Genomic DNA, 17,758 nt, shown 5'->3' on the forward strand with positions numbered 1-17,758 from the left:
GACTCCCTCTCGGCGCCCATAGCTAACGCCCCATCCTGGCTGAAGCCGTTTGCCCGGCCTCGCCATGGCCGCCGCCAGGCGGAGCCGCTCATTGGTCTGACGCGACGTCTGAGCCTCTCATTGGTTGGAGGAGCCGTCTCGGCCTCCGTAGCTGCTCCAGGCCTCGGCGTCCTGACGGAAAGCCGGGGACGGCCATGGTGGCGATGAGCCTCTTGCTGCGGGCTTCGGCCTCGGCGGCTACGGGTGCCGGCTTGGCCTTGACCCGCCGCGGGCTCGGGCCGCAGCTGCGCCTAGGCGGCTTGCTTTCCCGGAGCGTTCCGGGGGTGGGCGCCGTGGGTAGGTGCCTGGCGGAGCGTGGAGGGCCCCGCGGACCCCGGTGACCTTGGTCGGGCCTCAGGGAGCCGGGGAGGGAAGGAGGGAGGGAGGAGCGCGGTGGGGTTCCAAGGGTTGTCCTGTCCACCGCCTTGTAGCGGGACCCCGGGCGGTAACTAATAATAAGAACAAATAACTTGCAGAGCGCCATACAGATATTATTTCATTCGATCCTTCACAACTCTCCTGCAGGCAGATACTGTTAATCCTCATTTCACAAGTGAGGAGACGGAGGCAGTGACTTGCCCAGGGTCACACAGCTTGAAAGCGTCTGAGGCAGAATTTGAACTCGCGTAGTCATTCACTGCCACTTGGGATGCCTCCAAGACAATGTCCTCTCCGTGGGCCTCAGTTTCCCCAATTTAAAAATGAGAGGGTTGGACTCCATAGCCTTGAAAACACTTGCGGAGCGCTCGCAGTCTGTACCCCCCGCCCCCGCTCACCTTGGCCGTCCTCCAGACTGTGAATTCTTTTCCTAAAATCAGGGGCCCAGAGCTGGGCCCGAGCTTCCAGGGCTACCGAGCTTCCTGGCAGAGGGAGGACGAGCCCTTAGGCTTGGTCAGACGCCTTCTGGAAGGGATCCTGGCCGAGCTGTCCTTCACCAAGGGGACAGCCGGGCCCTAGTCTGCACCCAGAACGGCCGTGGCACAGGCAGGACTTGGGGGTATCCTCCATCGGGATATAGACCCCTGGAGGACAGGGCTAGGTTTTCTGGTTTGTTTCTTTTTTCCGTGCACTTTATGAGTATAAATGGTTCACAGGAGAGCTGGCTTTAAAGGCTGCCTTGACTGAGTTGATTTTCCCCGTATCACGTACATTGTAAGATAGTAGCAGAACTGGGACAAGCCTCCTGATAGCCCAGTCCCTGTTTCCTTTCCTCTCTATTACTGCTTTGTCTTTTTGCTTTTGCTGATTTCCGTAAGGTATCAGCGACTAGAACCCAGGACTCTTGGGATGCAATGAAGTGCAAAGAGGACTGGATTTTGAATCAATTCAATTCAAGCTAGAGGTCATATCCGTCTTCTTGATTTTTTTGTTGTTGTCCAGTTATTTCAGTGGTGTTCAACTCTTTGTGACCCCATTTGAGGTTTTCTTGGCGAAGATCCTGGAGTGGTTTGCTGTTTCCTTCTCCGGATCATTTTACAGCTGAGGAAACTGAGGCAAACAGGATTAAGTGACTTCCCCAGGGTCACATAGCTAGTAAGTGTCTGAGATAAAATTTGAACTCAGGGCTCCCTGACTGCAGGCCTACATGAGCCCATAGAGTTTAAGGGGCCTGCCCAAGGTCCCACAAGTAGTAAGTAGCAGAGCCTAGATTTGAACCCAAATCCTCCACTTCCATTTCTAGTTTATATTTCACCCGGATTTTTTTCTTGGTTAATGTATCCCTTACTCAGTGTGGAATTGGCAGGGAATCACTAAGTATATTTAGGAACCATATTAAGAGTGGTGAACTGAGAATTGAGTAGCAAAAGCCGGAAGTAGGATGAGCAGAATTTTGATCAAGATGAAGGCAAGTTACGGTTTTACAAATATAGGTGTGTATTTATATTTAAATCTTCCTTCCAATACACTGTCGGGATTGATGTAGATGCACTGCCTTACTACACCTTACAGCCAGGCAAATTCATTTATCCACAAGCCCCAAGTTATCCAGTCATGGGGATGGGTTTTTGCCTGAGTGAGAAGTATATAGTAAGATCCCGACCACCTCAGTATCAGATTGTTGTTCTTCTGTTTTGCCTTCTTTGCTCTGTCCTTTGGTTTCCTTGGGATTTCTTGGATTATAACTGTCTGTCCACCCACCCACACTGACACTTGGTTGTCATTCTTTGCACACATGCTTTGTGCTCTGTGCCTTGCTCTGAGTTATCTGTATGCTCCCCTTGGCTCATGGCCACTGCTGCCACTTTGTTTGGAAATGGCCTTCTCCCCCAGGAGTGGCCCTTTCTCACAGCCTTGTCATCTGCCCTCCATCCTGGTTCTTTGCTCACATTGTGACACAGGACTGTCCACATTCACGTGTGCCCTGACACAAAGATATTCTCAAAGACAGTGGTGTAGGACCAGAAAAGAAGGCTGGTCACATAGTAAGAACATGGGAGAGATAACCAGGGTGCAGCCTAGATGACCCAATGATGCCCATGCAGTGGGAGGAGATCTAGAGAAAGGACCCCACCTTGTTTGGGTGAACAGCTGCTGAAAGGTTTTAGGTGAGATGAAGGAGAGGGACACAGGATGAAAGGATGGAGATGAGCTGTGATCTGTACCATGTAAGGGCACGCCAGCGTTCATGTCTTAAATGGCACAGATCCATTGCTTCCCACAATTCTCCCCATTTGTCCCTTTTCCCCACCCTGAGCATACCTGGCTGCCAGTGCTGGCCCAGGGACTGGTTGGTTGTATTATCATCATATTTGGGGTTTGGGAAGGAGACCCAGCTGGACGGTAGAACTTGGCAAATGGGGTAGATCAAGTGAAAATAGTCTTTGGTTTCTGTATGTTTTGGAGCAGAAGGAGGAGAGAATGGGGGTGGAGAGAGGAACAGGAATCCAGGAGACTTATCAGACCAGGGCAGGGGCTAGCTGGCCCTGGCAATGGGCTAGCTACATCAGGACTAGCTCCTAAGAGGAACAAAGAGTAGGGACTCACCCCACTGCCCCACCCCCCCAAAAAAGAAAATATGCCTTTAGGGTCATTCTTGAGAATAAAGGCCTGAAGTGCCTGTTGGGTGTAGTAATTATGTTCATATTCTACTAAGGGATTAGTGTACTAGCCAACCCCTCCAGACCAAGGGTCATAGCTGGGACATCTAAGACTGGACTTGACCTTGGCCTTTCTGCCTTCCAGCAGCCCATCTCTCCACTCTCCACACTTAATCCATGCTGATGGCTTACTTTCTTGTTTCTAGCCCCAGTCCGACATAGTGGAGACCATGGAAAGAAAATGTTCGTCATCAAAGCTTCTGAATTTTATGACAAGAGATTTTTGAAGTTGTTGGTAAGTTTGTTTCTGCTACTTTGGCTTTTTTTTTTATGTGAATGTTAAAACTTAGTGCCTGATTTAAATAAATATGTGCTTTGTTTCTCTTAGAACGTGAGGCATTTTTAATTTTTTTCTTGCCTTAGAAGTTCCAGAGGCACTGTACAGAGACCTGATGATTTAGTAATTGTTAACACTTCCCTTTAAAAAGGGCTCCTGGGAAATCCTCAGTGTGAAATAATATAAAATGAAATTTCATATTCATACATACCAGAATAATTCTGTGCATGATTCCTTTACTTATTCAGCTTCCCTGGTGCATCTAAAACAGGATGCTCCTTACAGAGATTTTATTCACTTTTCAAGAACACATCTGTTAAGAGAAGTGAAATCACACTGATAGCAATAATAACAAAAGAGCAGGCATTCCATTTGAGTACGGGCTAGTGTAAAGAGGGTCGGATTGGAAGAAAAAGACCTAGATTTGAGCCATAGCTCTTCCACGCGCTCACAGTGTGACCCTGAGCAAATTGCTGAACCAATCTATGGTGGCTTCAGTTTTCTCATCAGTAGAATAAGTTGTACCACTTACCACAGTATTGGGAGGAAAGTTGTGTATACCATAGAACATTATTTAATTGTGAGCTTTTTCGAATCTAAATGAAAGATCACATTTAAATTTTAGTTAAGCTTTCAAATGATTTTTGCTTTCCAAGATTGTGGCATTTTAAAATACAGTGTGTATACTTCCTGCTTTAAATAGTATACTAAGAAATGAATTTAAAAGCTGGTAAGTCAGGCAGTGGTTATTTGCATTATAAACATGTTATTTACAATAATATTTATTATCTTATGTAAGAAAGATTCTCTTCAGGTTTTTCTTAAATATGGAAGCAACTTATTGCATGGAACAGGAAGGTGGTACAGTGGATAGAGCTCCAGGCCTGGAGACAGGAAGACCTGGGTTCAAATGTGGCTTCGGACACTTAGTAGCTGTGTGACCCTGGGCAAGCCACTGAACCCTGTTTGCTTCAGTTTCCTCATCTGTAAAGTGAGCTGGAGAGGGAAATGCCAAACCACTCCAGTATCTTTGACAGGAAAACCCCAAATGGGGTCATGGAGTCAGACATGACTGAAAGGATGAGCAACAGTAAGCTTACTGCATGTGCGATAAGATTTCATTTCGGCATTTTGTTTACTAAGTTCAGAGAATTTCATTATGAGGCTCAGTGCAAGATGATGAAAACTGTGGCCCTTGTGTCTCTGAGAGCATCTAGAAGGCCTGGAGGGGCCGTGATGGGTATTCTTGGAGGAAGGTCCTACCCTGAGGAGTCACAAGATCGTCGGAGTGTTCCCTTTTCAAGTTTAGGAACACGATGATTTTATAGAGTGAGCTAAACTGATGTTATTTTTACCACTAACTCTGTGAGAATTGCGATGCCAGTTGAGAGAATGCTACTTGTGTGCTTAGGGCAGGGCCATTTTCAGGGGATACTGTGGGGTCTTTGAGAGCTAATGGATGATTAAGACCCTTGACTTTGCCATTGCTAAGAACCTAATAATTGACCATCTTTTCCCTTGTCCTCCTCCAGCCCGTGTGCCCTTCCAAAGGCCTGACTGCCCTGTCTTCTCTTTTATCAGGATCCACTTCTGTTTTAATTATCTTATCAGTAATAATCATAATCATAGTAAAGTTTTCGGATGGACTTTGAGTCCGGGCCCGGTTATAGACTGGGTGTCTGCGCACCAGCTTTGCTCAGGGGATAAAGGCCCTTCACCAGAACTGAGGCTGCCATGGTCTGAATTCTTTTGATCCCAGCAGCCTCTGAAAGTGTCTTCTGAAGCCTTGGGGGTTTGGGATCAAACAAAAGATTGCTTAGTCCTCTCTTGCACAGGTTTTTTTAGTGAGTCTTAAAAACAGATTTGAATGCGCTTGTACAAAAGATTTTAATAGGAGTAAAAATAATGTACCTGCCAAGAATTTTAGCATTCCCAGTAGTCAAACACCGTGAATGGTTTGAAAACATAGAGGAGGAAAGGGGACAAAAATTATTTATTTAGTTTTTAGATTTGATCAGCTTCACAGAGTACCTTGCCTTTCTCCTGCTTCCATTGTTCTGCCTGCTTCCCTTGATCCTTGCTTTTTTCTGCTGTTGGTGCTGAAGGTCACCTCAAAGCCAGTGAATGGAAAGCTCAGTAACTGGTTGTTGGGTTTTTGGTTTTTTGCCAGCGGTGGGGAGGGATGGGGGTGGTATTGGGGTACAAGAGGTCTGGTGAAGCTGTGTGGAAAGATAGCAGATAATCAATGTAAGTGTGGCCTAGAAATCCATTATGTGATGCATTTTATTTTCTTTCTTTATCTTACAGAGATTTTATTTATTGTTGACTGGGATTCCAGTAGCAATTGGCATAACACTGGTGAATATATTCATTGGTAAGCTTAAAAAATATTTATATATGAATGTCACAATAAAGAATGTCTTTACTATAATAATTTGAGCTTACTCTTAGGAATTAGTTATAAACAGCCAACTTTTAGCTGCCTCTCTTAATGTAAAGGTGGTGGTAGTATAGTGAAAGAAACCTAAATTTGGAGTTAGGACCTGGGTTCAAATCCTGACTCTGCCATTCATTATAGGGGTGTGACCTTGGGCACGTAAATAAGCTAACCTCTTTGGGTCACTTTTCCTTACTTGTACAATAAGGCAAGTTGGACTATGACTGTGGGGGTGTTTTGTGGTTTTTTTTTTGTCAGTGGGGGGAAATGAAAAGGAGATCTATCTACTGCTCATTCTTCCCTGTTGCTTAGTAGCAAATGTTTTCTTGAATGAGCAGTTTTGTGGTAATTTAGCAGCCGTGGCAAGAGAGGAAAAGGCAGCCTAGTCACAAAATTTCTGTGTCTATCAAACTTGATGAACTCTATTGAAAGAATTGTTTCTGGTCAGCTGAGGTGTGGAGGTGGGGAGGCTGCAGTCTTGAGGTCTGCATCTCCAGAACAGTGTCCACCAGCTCCCTAGCCAGCTCTCCACTCTGCCACATTAGCTTGCTGAGAAGGCAGCTCTTCCAATGGCCTTGGGGGTTGAAATATCCAAGATAAAAGGTCCTGTTTCTGGAATGTATCAATGCTGTTTGGCTACTTTTCCTCATTTCCCAGGGCTTCAAATGCTGTGCTTGGTGGACAAAGTGTCATGCCTTTAACCTGCTCCCAGATGTGTGCTTTGGGATCTTTGAGTGTTGTAATTGGTGAGGGGGGATAGGAGGAAGAAAAGGACAGAGTTTGGAAAAGGAAAGTGGGAGAGAAGACTCACTGGCTCCACAGATTATTCTGGAAATTTATTGGTCCTTTTCTTGGAGCCCAGGGACTCACAACTGCACCCAGACAGCCATCAGCTCATAAGTAATTTTAGGGCAAAATGAAGAACAGAGGTGCTCTTTAAGTTTGTTCTTAGCTTAAATTTCTGGCCTAAGTTCTGATTCTCCTGAGCCAGTGTCTAGACTCTAGACTCAGTCCAGCTGTTGATGTTGGTCACAGTCAGGCAGGCCTTTGGTTCAGTACTTCTCCTATTGGGGGTTTGTGAAAGCTGTGATCTGGACCAGTAGACAACCATATGGGGCCAGAGCAGGTCCTAAGATGGACCAGAGACCTCTAAGTTCCCTTCCAGTTCCAGGGTCTCAGGGGACAGAGCGTTGGGCCCGGAGTCAGGAAGACCTGAGTTTGAATCTTGTTTTAGAGACTTGACTAGATGTGTGACTCTGGGCCAGTCAGTTACTTAAATGCAGTCTGCCTCAGTTTCCTCATCTGTAAAATGAGGATACTAATAGCATCTGTCCCCTAGGATTGTCGAGGCTCAGATAAGGTTATATTTCTGAAGCACTTTGGAAACCTTGAAGCACTTATATAAATGTTAAAACATTATTATTTATATCTTTATCCTATGACCTTACCATACAATACCTTTTCCAACATTTGTGGAGGATTTGTGGTATAAGAGGGTAAGAATTAAGCTTGAGAGACCTGGGTTCAAATCCTGTCTCTGGCACTTACTAGCTGGTGACCCTTCTAGTCATTTCACTTTTATGAACTTCAGTTTCCCTGTTTTAAAATGGAGTTAATATTTGTACTTCCTACCTCACAGGCATGTCCTGAAGAAAATTCTTTAGAAAATTTAAAGCACTACAGGGGTTCGAGTGTTGGTTAATAGAAGATAGAAAACTGCTCCAGGGTAGGAATTTCTCATCTAAATGGAGACTCTGAGAATCTCTCCCTGAAGCGTTCTTTATAATATGAGCTTTTCCCACCTCTTTCACCTATGGTGTCATTTGTAGAGGAAATGTGCTTCCTCTACCCATGTAGATCTGCAACTTTTCTGCAAATTAGAATCTTAAAGAAACACCCTTCCACTCCCTCAGGCAAGGTGAGACTTGAGCATTTATATCTGAGCAGTCTGGGGTCTGAACATATGGCAGTTGGTGATGGGGGAATGGGGTGGTCTGAACATACCACTACTCAGAGTCTCGACTAGGTAATCACAAGGTCCTTCTCATAAATGAACCCCCAAATCAAAACCTCACCTCAGAGTATATATATGCACTTCTGGCTAATAAGCTCAGAGCCAGAAGTCATCACAACCCTGGTGACTCAGTGCCTAATTAGCTTAGTACCAAAAGGTGTGAAAGCCTTCCTATAAGCAAGCCTCCTCTAAGCAAGCTCCTCCCTCAATGGGCTCCACATGAGGGCTGTTAATGGGTGGGGAAGATCTTGTATCCACTATCATTACAGAGGTCTTGACTGACTTCTAAGGTCTCTTCTAGCTCAAAATCTAGGATCTGATGATCTGTTTTCATCTATGACTTATGAACCGGAAAGCATGCCTAAGGGCACGTCTTCTGGCTGTAGAGGTGGGCTGGTAATGCAGCCAGAGCAGATGCTGCCCTGGTGTCCACAGGACATTTAAGAGGTGTTAGAGGATGGTCTGCTGCACCTGAAGGAGATCCTTTATGGAAGATTTGGGGAAGGAAATAGAAAAGAGTGACGCAGGATACAAAGGGAGACCTCACAATGATGAGCTCATGGAGCTGTCACCTATGGAAAGGAACAAAATGACTTGTTATACCCTTCCCCCACTGCACATCTGATACTCCAGTAAACACTACTCACTTGTGGGGAATTTTGTTAAGGTGCTTTGTTACCTTTGAACCCCAAAGGTTCTCATCTCATGAAAGGAAGTAATAAATACATCTCCCATTAATGATTTCTCTTCATACTGAAATGAGTCAAAAATTTTGGACGTATTCATTTGTTACCAAGTAAAGGGAAAGTCTGACTCTTGAAGCTGTAGTGAGTTGATTCTTGCTTAAAATGGTGAGGAAATAATACTGAGTTTCTGGTGATTGTGTTAAAAATATCCATTGTCTCCTACCAGGTGAAGCTGAATTAGCAGAAATCCCAGAAGGCTACGTTCCAGAGCACTGGGAGTATTTCAAGGTTGGTACAGAACCCCAAATGTTATAGGGTGTAGTTATTTCAGCCGCTATTTGTTCTGTGAACAGTGATGTTATAGGGGCAGTTCATCCACATTTCATCTAGCTGGCTATGCTCAGGTATGTTTGTCAGGATATTCCTTCTGAAGGCTTAGAAACCTTCAGAAGCTCCCTCTGGCCCATAGAAACTCCTTAGCCTGGCTTTTAAGGCACTTCATGAACCAGGACATGCAGGTTCCAACCAAACACTCCCAGCTTTAATTCAAATCCCTCTGTGTCCTCAGTGTTCCAGCCAGTGGCGAGCATCCCTTATGGTGAGAATCCATTCCCTCCTCACTTCAGTAATAACACTTAGCTCCCAGGGTTCTTGTGGGGATTAAACAAGATAATATTTGTAAAGTGTTTTGCAAGCCTTAAAGCAATATAGAAATGCTGTCTGCTGTTATTTTTTTCTACCTTTCAGGATCTTTTTCTTCTTTCAAAGTTTAGTGTGGGTACCACTTCCTTCCTGAAGTCTTCCCTTCCTCTTCTCCCATCCTTCACTCCAGGTGTTGTCTCCCTTCTCATAGTTTCCTAGAGCATTTTGTTCACATGAGAAATGACCTGTGTTACACTTATTAATGCATACACTAAGTCTTATCCTAGTAGAATATAAAGGTAGGGGGCCCTCTTTAGAGCAGGGTTTCTTAACCTTTTTGGTGTTATGGACCCTTGGAGAGCTGGTGAAACCTATGAAACCCTTCTCAGAATAATGTTTCGTGCCTACATTAATAATTGAAGTAAGTGCCAAGTTTGTTTGGCGTTTGTGAAAGTAGATTTTTTTTCCCTATCCAAGTTCATTGGCCCCAGGTTAAGAACCCCTGCTGTAGAGGTAGGCATATTGTCATTTAAAAAAAATACACACATACACATGTACACACACTTGACCATGCTGGGTAGATTGATGATAGACAAACAGATACACATTCATTGTTTATTGTGTGTGAGACATTTTGCTAGGATACTTAATAAATGTTGTTGAGTTGAATTTTTATTTAGATATTGATGAAATGAGGGTATTGTTTCGTTCTTGTTTGTAGACTTTAATATATTTAAGTGTATATGTTTCCACTTTTTGTAGTTAAACTACTGGTATTTGTTCTGATGTGAATTTTTTCTTATTTTACATGTCTTAAAAATTACTGTAAAATTCAGTATGTTGTGTTCCCATTTCAAAACTACAGGAATTAAAACATGATATTAAAAAACCCATTATCTTTAAATGACTAGGTGAATACTAAAGTGTAACATTAAGGTGCTTTTCTTAATCATTGAGCACTTCCCCAAAATAGAAAGGACCTGTATACACCAAAATATTCACAGCAGCCCTTTTTCTGGTAGAAAAGAACTGGAAACAGGGTAGATGTCCATTAATTGGGGGTTGGCTAAACAGATTGTGATACTTGAAGGCAATAGAATATTACTGTGCTGTAAGAAATGATGGCTGTGAAGATTATAGGGTCTCATGGGGAGAGTTCTATGGACTAATGCAAAACAAAGTAAGCAAAGCTGGGAAATGTTGTACTTCACTGATACAACAGCAAGGAAAGAGCCAGCAGCAAATGTCACCCAAAATGCTGTGCCCTTACAATGGCCACACTGGCCCTGGGGGATAGATTTGCACTTGGTCCTCAGCACTGTGGCGGCTGTGAGACCTCTGCAGCCTTCCGGACTTGACTGGTGTGTGGAGTTGTTTTGCTGAGTTTCTTTTCCTTCTCTTTTATCTTATTAGAGATGGCCTTCTGGGGAGGGAAGGGGACAGATATTTGGGGAAATAAAGTCATGTAAAAAACAAAAGATATCGATACAAATTTTTTTAAAAATCCCCAGATTTGCCAGCTGAGTTTTAAAGCCATTAGGATAATTAGTTTGCTGTTTACAAAGACACAAGAGGAATTGGGAAGAGACTTGGAATTTGATTTGCAAAAACTGAAGATTATAGTTTTTTAAATTGTTTTTATACGCATTACAGATTCTTATACCTAAGAGAATCAGATGGCTATTTTCTTAGTCAAAATGAGTTATATTGGAGAAAAATAAAATTTAATATTAATCCTTTAGCTAAAGTTTCTTGTCTTTGCTAATTACATACTGATCAGGAATAATTTTGCATGTGAAATAAAGGAGTGGATGATGGAATTAAGAAATTAATATGAACCATTGTCTCTTGTAGCATCCTATAACCAGGTGTATTGCTCGTTATGTTTATGAACCTCCTGAAAAGAATTATGAGAGAACCATGGCAATCCTTCAGTTGGAAGCGGAAAGGGCTGATCTGAGGTAAACAGTAGAGGTCCCTGGGTTGGGGGAGGAGGGGGATACCAACTCTGTGCTTGCCTCGGCATGCTGCGCACATACAGAAGGAGCAGAACTGGGTATAAAGGGCTGGGTGAAGGCTGTTTGATGACTAGGCCACCAGACCTTGGAAGCCTGTGTGCACTGGGGTCATCAACTCACAAGATGGATCTGGGTACAACAGACTCTGGGCATGGGGAGGGGGGAGTAGGATCTGTTTCAGAGGTCAGGCTTCATTTTATTCTGACCTTGCTGGTTTATATACAACTGATCAGTGATTGAAAGATGAAAATAATAAAGAGGAACTCCTTCTGCAAGCCCATCTATCACCATCATCAAGGACACGAGTACATGACAGACACCTGGGGCTAAAACTTTGAAACTCCTACTACTTATCTGAGCCCATGACATGCTCAGGGAAAAGGGGTGGCATGGGGACTCTCCAGTTCTCCAGACTTAGGCCCTGAGCAAGGCCAGGAGAGCCTGAGATCCACAACCCCGCATGGTGGGTGGGGGAAGAAGGAAGGGTAACAGACAGGACAAAGAGTAGGTGCCTGCCTAGACATGGGAGATGGTGGGTGAGAGTCACAGGAGGAGTGGGCATGAGGGAGCTTGCGTTGTTGAGTAGCGCCAGTTCGTTTTATGGTTGAATAGGCTTTAATGTTTATTGTTCTTGCAAAGGTTGGAAGGAAAGGGCCTATACAAGGACTCAGAAGATTAGCCTGGCTAGAGTAGAAGTTCTTTGTAAGGGCTAATAGAAACTGAAATCAGCTGCACAAGCACAGAATACAGAAAATTGCCTGGATACCAGCTGATAAGCTTTTTAATTTACTATAATAAGTTCAGTATTAGTCAGGAGGATGGGGTGATTGCTGAAAAGATCCATTTCATCTTGAGTCTCAGAATAGAACGTAAGCTCCTTGAGGGAAGGGATTGCTTTGCTTCTGTCATTGGATTCCCCAGTGAATGATTACTGAATTTTAATAGTGTCTGGAACAAGGGAAGGAATGACCCTGTTGTCCTCTGCCAGTGAAAGCCCATTTAGAATGATGGGTTTGATCCCATGGGACGTACTTTACAAGATGTCAGTCTGGAGTACTTCTGTGGGACTGTGCCCATAGGAGGATGAAACCATATGGCCAGGAGTCCAGTGGTGCTCAATTAAATGTTCATAGCCCATAGCCTGTGGAAGAAAAATTTAGGACAAACATCCTGTTTGTTTTTAAAAATATTTGAAGAGCCATTAGCTAGAAGAGAAATGGATTTCAGAGGACAGAACAAAAAGAAAGGAGAAGGAAGGGAGGCCTATTTTTACTTATAAAGACTTCCTACAGCTCAAAACATTTAAGATTTTTAAGTCTTTAAGATTTGCAGAGTGTTTGACTTCATTTGCCCTCAATCCTTATAGCTCCCTTATGAAGTAAGTGATTTCATTCAAACCAGTGAGGAAACTGAGACTTAGAATGGCTAAGGGACTTGACTAGAGTCACACATTAAGTCTCTGAGGTGAGAATTAAACCCAGGTCTTCCTGATTCCAAGTCTAATACTCTCTAAACTGAAAAATGGAATAGACTTCCTTGTAAGGCATTGTCCCATCACAGAGACTGGATGACCATTGGAGGAAGTTTTAGAGTGGGGTTTGTATTTGTCTTTCAGGTAAGGTTGACTTAGGTGGCCTTCCAGTTCTGTGGTTCAGTAGAGAGAGTCCTGGACTTGGAGTCATGAGACCTTAATTCCAATTCTGGCTTTGACGTTAGTGGTGACACTTTGGCTGAGTCAGTTTCTCGTGGGGTTGTTTTCAAACCTTTGAATTCTATGTAAATATGAATTATTATTATGAATGAAATAGAATGAGGCTGACCATCATTCCATTAATTAACAAGCATTTCATTAGCACCTGTGTACCAGATAGTATGTTAAGCAGTGGGGAGTCAAAGACAAAAAAGAACAGTCCCTGCCTTCAAGGAGCTTACAGTCTATAAGGGGTAGGCAATATGTATATAGAGAGATAAAAGATAATTTTGGAAGTGATGGAACTAACAGCCATCAAGAAAAATTACATATAGGGGAGTCAAGCTTGAGTTCAGTTTTGAAGGGGACTAGGGATTTGAAAGAGGTAGTGGTGTTCTTAGAGATTTGACAAAGTTCTTAATGTTATTTGAGATCTGAGACCTTTAGCTGAGAAACTGCCTCTAAAATTTCCCCCCCAATTTTCTGCTTTCCTTCTGATCTTGGCTATGTTTGTTATATTTGTACAAAACTTTTTTAATTTAATGTAATAAAAATTATCCATTTTATGCCTCACATTCCTCTCTATCTCTTCTTTATTTATAATTTATTCACCAATCCATAAATCTGCTAGGTAATATGTTTCATGTTCTTCGCATTTTTTAATACCTCTCTTCATATTTAGGTCATCTATCCATCCATTTTGATCTCATCTTGGTAAAAGGTGTAATATATTGCCATATTGCTTTCCCAACAGTTTTTTTTTTAACCAAATAATGAATTCTTATCCCAAAACTTATCTTTACCCTTGTCAAATACTAGGTTACTGTCGTCATGTGCTACTGTATATCATATGTCTACTCTGTTCCACTGATCCACTATTGTATTTCTGAACCATTATCAGGTAGTTTTGATTAAGATCTGGTGCTGCTAAACCTCCTTCCTTTTATATTCTTTTATTTGCAAAGTACATAAAGAACTTTGTCAAACCTATAAGAGAATGAGTCATACCCCAATTGACAAATAGTCCAAAGGATATGAAGAGGCAGTTTTCAGATGAAATCAAAACGGTTTATAGTCATATGAAAAAGTGCTCTAAATCATTATTGATTAGGGAAATGAAAATTAAAACAACCTTGAGATGTCATTTTACACCTATCAGATTGGCTTAAATGATTGAAGGAGAAAGCTACAAATATTGGAGGGTGTGTGGAAAATTGGGACACTGATTACTGTTGGTGGAACTGAAGTGAACCAGCCATTTTGGAGAGCAATCTGGAATTATGCCCAAAGAGTTAAACTGCCGATACCCTTTGACCCAACAGTACCACTTGTAGGTCTGCTTCCAAAAACGATTAGGGAAAAGGTGAAAGAACCTTTATTTTTTAAAATATTTATAGCAGCTCTCTTTGTGATGGCAAAGACTGGAAATTGCATTGATGCCCATCAGTTGGGGAATGGCTGAACAAGTTGTGGTATGTGATTGTGATGGAATGCAGTAAGAAAGGATGAGTTTGATGATCTTAGGAAAACATGGATAGAGTTCCTAGAAGTAGTGAAGAGTGAAATGAGCAGAATCAGGAGAATGTTGTATATAGTAACAGAAATATTTTTTTAAGAGCAGCTTTGAGCAACTTGAGTCATTTTGACCATTATAAATACCCAAATTAACTACAAAGGACCTATGAAGGAAGATGCTGTCCGCATCCAGAGAAAGAACAGGTGAATAGAAGTACGTATTGAATGATTTTACACACACACACACACACACCCATATTTGTGTCTTAACAGTAGCCATCTCTTGGGTAGGAGAGCTGGGAGGGGAGGAAAAAACAAAGTTTCACGATAACTTTATTATGTACTTAAAAAGTAGCAAATTGTACATAATAAATTTGCAATTTCACATGCAATTATCTTTTTCCCTATGCTGTACTATGTTACGGAAATACTTCTTTTATTTCTTAAGTTCAGAATCCAGCAAAGGCTGGATGGAGATGGATATAGGAGAGGGACTGTTATGTAGGAAGAGCAATAAGAAGGTGGGCATGGTTGGACCATTAAGAGTGTGAAGGGGAGTAATGAATAATTGAGAAGGTAAATTGGAACAAGTTGGTGAAAGGCATCTTAAGCCACTGAAACTTACTGAAAAGGGGTCAATCATGACCTTGTCACACCTGTGTTTCAGAAATGTTTCTGGCAGCTGCGTGGGGAGGATGGATTAATGGGGGAAGGACATGAAGTAGGGAAGCTACCTGAGGATGGTACAAAAGTCCCTGTGAGAATTGATGAGGGTCTGAACCTTCAGATCATTCAGGGACGCTTCTGAGAGGTGTGGAGCTGGACTTGATAAGATGTGGCTAGAAAGAGATTAAGGAGTGAAGAATGACACCTGGGTGAGTAGAAGAGTGGTCATGGTGTCATTGGTAGAGATAGGAAAATTAGGGGGAGGAGTGAGTTTTGGTGGAAAGATGATGAGTTCTGTTGTGAGCCTGTTGAGTTAGAGTTACCTGTGTTGGTGATGTGGGACTGGAATTCAAGAGATAGACTGGGACTTTAAATTTAGATCTGAGAGTCATCCATGTAGATATAATAATTGAACCTAGGGAAACTGATGAGATCACCTAGATAAGAAGTCCCAGGGACAGAGCCTTGGGTTATACCCAAGTTAGGGGATTTAGATGAAGTTCCAGCAAAGGAGATGGAGAAGGAGTGCTCATACAGGTCGGAGAACAAGAGAGAGAGAAGTGTCTTGAAGTACCATAGAGGAGAGAGTATTCAAGAGGGTTGGGTGGTTAGTATTAGATGTTACACGGAGGTAAAGAAGAATGAAGACTGAGATAGAGAAGTTTTGGTTGAGTGATGAAGTTAAAAAAAGCCAGATTGCGGGGATTAAGAACTGAGTAAGAGGAGAGGAATTGAAGGCAACCAATGTAGAATGGCTTTTCCTGGGAGTTTGGCTGCGAAAGGAAAGAGGTCTACAGTACAATGATAACTTGAGGGGTGATAGGCTCAAGTGAGGGGTTTTTAAGGATTGTAGGTAGCAGAAAATGATCCAGTTGATAGAGGAGAGAAAGGGGGAATAGGGGAGACAATTGTGGGGATGGTTTGTCAAAGGAGAGGATAGGATCGAAGGTAGAGGAAGCGGGTTTGATCTTGATAAAGAGAGTCCATCTAATCAGAGAAGGAGGAGAGATTTGGAGAGGGGAGGTGTTATCATGGGGGTTTCGTGCTGTAGAGTGTGGGGAAAGAAATGACCTTTGTTTTCTCAGTAAGGTGCAAAGTAAGGTCTAGTACAAAGAAGACGGGGATGGGATGGGATGGGGAAATAGGAGAAAAGAGCGAGGATAATGAAGTTTACAATTAAGGCTTTCTGTCTCGATCAGGGCGCTCCAGATAGGGAGTTAGTATGGGATGGCCCGGTCAAGGAGGAAGGTGACTTTCCTTGTCTGGCTTGATATAGATTGTTGGGTAGGAAGACTGAAAGTGAGTGTGACCCCGTGAAGATGGCCATTATCCCAGCGAAAGTGATGGCGACCCAGATGAGCAGTGGGAACAGAGGAAGGAGTGGATGGAAGAAATTAACCCCAAAGCATAAAGGCCTGGTGGGGTTACCTGAATGAGCAGGAGAAGCTATAAATTACTCTCAGATTTTATGTGTAGAGCGGTCTGCAGTTCAGGCATGTGTACGTACATCTGTCCTTGGAGAGAATCGGGTATTAATTCATTTGTGTAAGACTAGCTGGCAATTGTATTTTGTGATGAAAGGAAATGGGAGGTCTCTTGGTGCTTGACGTTTAATTTAAGGATTCTGTTTCTTACAGGTTGAAATACCGGGAAACAGAAAGACTTATGCGAGGAAGAGGGGATGGACCCTGGTTTCATTACCCAACTGTTGATAAGCACCTTATTGATCAAGATCCTAAAGCAGTACCTGACCATTAAGCTATTGATTCTACACGTCTGATATGTGCTCTCTTTCGGGGGGGTTAAATGAAGAAATGCATACTGTATTGTCGTTCTCTGAATAAAACAGCCAATTCCCTTTTGGTCTTAGTTCTCAGTGTAGTTTGAGAAAATTGCTTTTGTTGTTAAGGGATGGTTTTCTTTCTTTTTAAATTAATATATTTTTTTAGTTTACAACACTCAGTTCCACAAGTTTTTGAGTTCCAAATTTTCTCCCTCTCCTTCCCTTCCCCCCTCCCCCACCAAAGACAGCATATAGGTTCTATGTATACCTTCACATTAAACTTATTTTGGGATGGTTTTCTTTTTTAAGAAGGTCATGAATATAGCAATTAAAATTAGATGAGGGCAAAGTTTGTGAACTTCTAAAGGATAGTATTGTTTGGAAGTAGATTCTACAATATGCCCAGTAAATGAAAGTTGTGGACAGGTGGTATAACTGTATCAAAAATGACTTGTGTACCTAAGCATGTAGAATGTAGGTATCTTGGTTCATCATTGACAACTCATCTGTTTCAATTGACATTGGAATTTTTAGCCTGGATTATGTAAAAGATGAACTCCTTAATAAATTAGAAAAATGAAAAACTTCAGGAAGTCGTCTGGAAGTTGACAGAGTTTTTATGTTCGTTTTACTTTTTAGAGCCAAGAAACTTTGCATCTCTTTAAAGAATGTGAGATTTTCAAGGATTTTAACTGTTGAGATCTAATAAAAATCCTTACTGGTAAATATTAGAAAAATTGGTGTGAAGAGTAGCTCAAGGTAAAGAGTTTAAAATGATAAAAATTATAAAATGTAAAAGAAAGGAAGTATTTGTTAAATTGAAATGCCAAGCATAGACATGAAATTTTAAAAAATTTCAGCATCTAAAAATTCTCTTTAAAGTAATTAAAATA

At 42.3% G+C, this 17,758-nt stretch overlaps 1 protein-coding gene across 1 annotated transcript; it reads left to right on the top strand.

Annotated features, from left to right (window-relative positions):
- The first annotated feature begins 153 nt into the window (after positions 1-153).
- Positions 154-17,451, top strand: NDUFB5 (NADH:ubiquinone oxidoreductase subunit B5). The gene is made up of 6 exons (XM_036755117.1): positions 154-336; positions 3,284-3,372; positions 5,722-5,788; positions 8,778-8,839; positions 11,048-11,154; positions 16,720-17,451. The coding sequence occupies exons 1-6, from the start codon at positions 195-197 to the stop codon at positions 16,838-16,840; spliced, it is 588 nt and encodes a 195-aa protein (XP_036611012.1). The 5' UTR covers positions 154-194; the 3' UTR covers positions 16,841-17,451.
- The last annotated feature ends 307 nt before the right edge of the window (positions 17,452-17,758 follow it).

This window comes from Trichosurus vulpecula, chromosome 4 (assembly GCF_011100635.1).
Source record: "Trichosurus vulpecula isolate mTriVul1 chromosome 4, mTriVul1.pri, whole genome shotgun sequence".
NCBI lineage: Eukaryota > Metazoa > Chordata > Mammalia > Diprotodontia > Phalangeridae > Trichosurus > Trichosurus vulpecula.

What these genes read in the sequence shown, in the direction of transcription:
- NDUFB5 (XM_036755117.1), top strand. Translation starts at nt 195, where the DNA reads ATGGTGGCGATGAGCCTCTTGCTGCGGGCTTCGGCCTCGGCGGCTACG. An exon ending in TCCGGGGGTGGGCGCCGTGG is followed by an intron (nt 337 to 3,283) that starts GTAGGTGCCTGG and finishes TCTTGTTTCTAG; the next exon opens with CCCCAGTCCGACATAGTGGA. An exon ending in GCGGAAAGGGCTGATCTGAG is followed by an intron (nt 11,155 to 16,719) that starts GTAAACAGTAGA and finishes TGTTTCTTACAG; the next exon opens with GTTGAAATACCGGGAAACAG.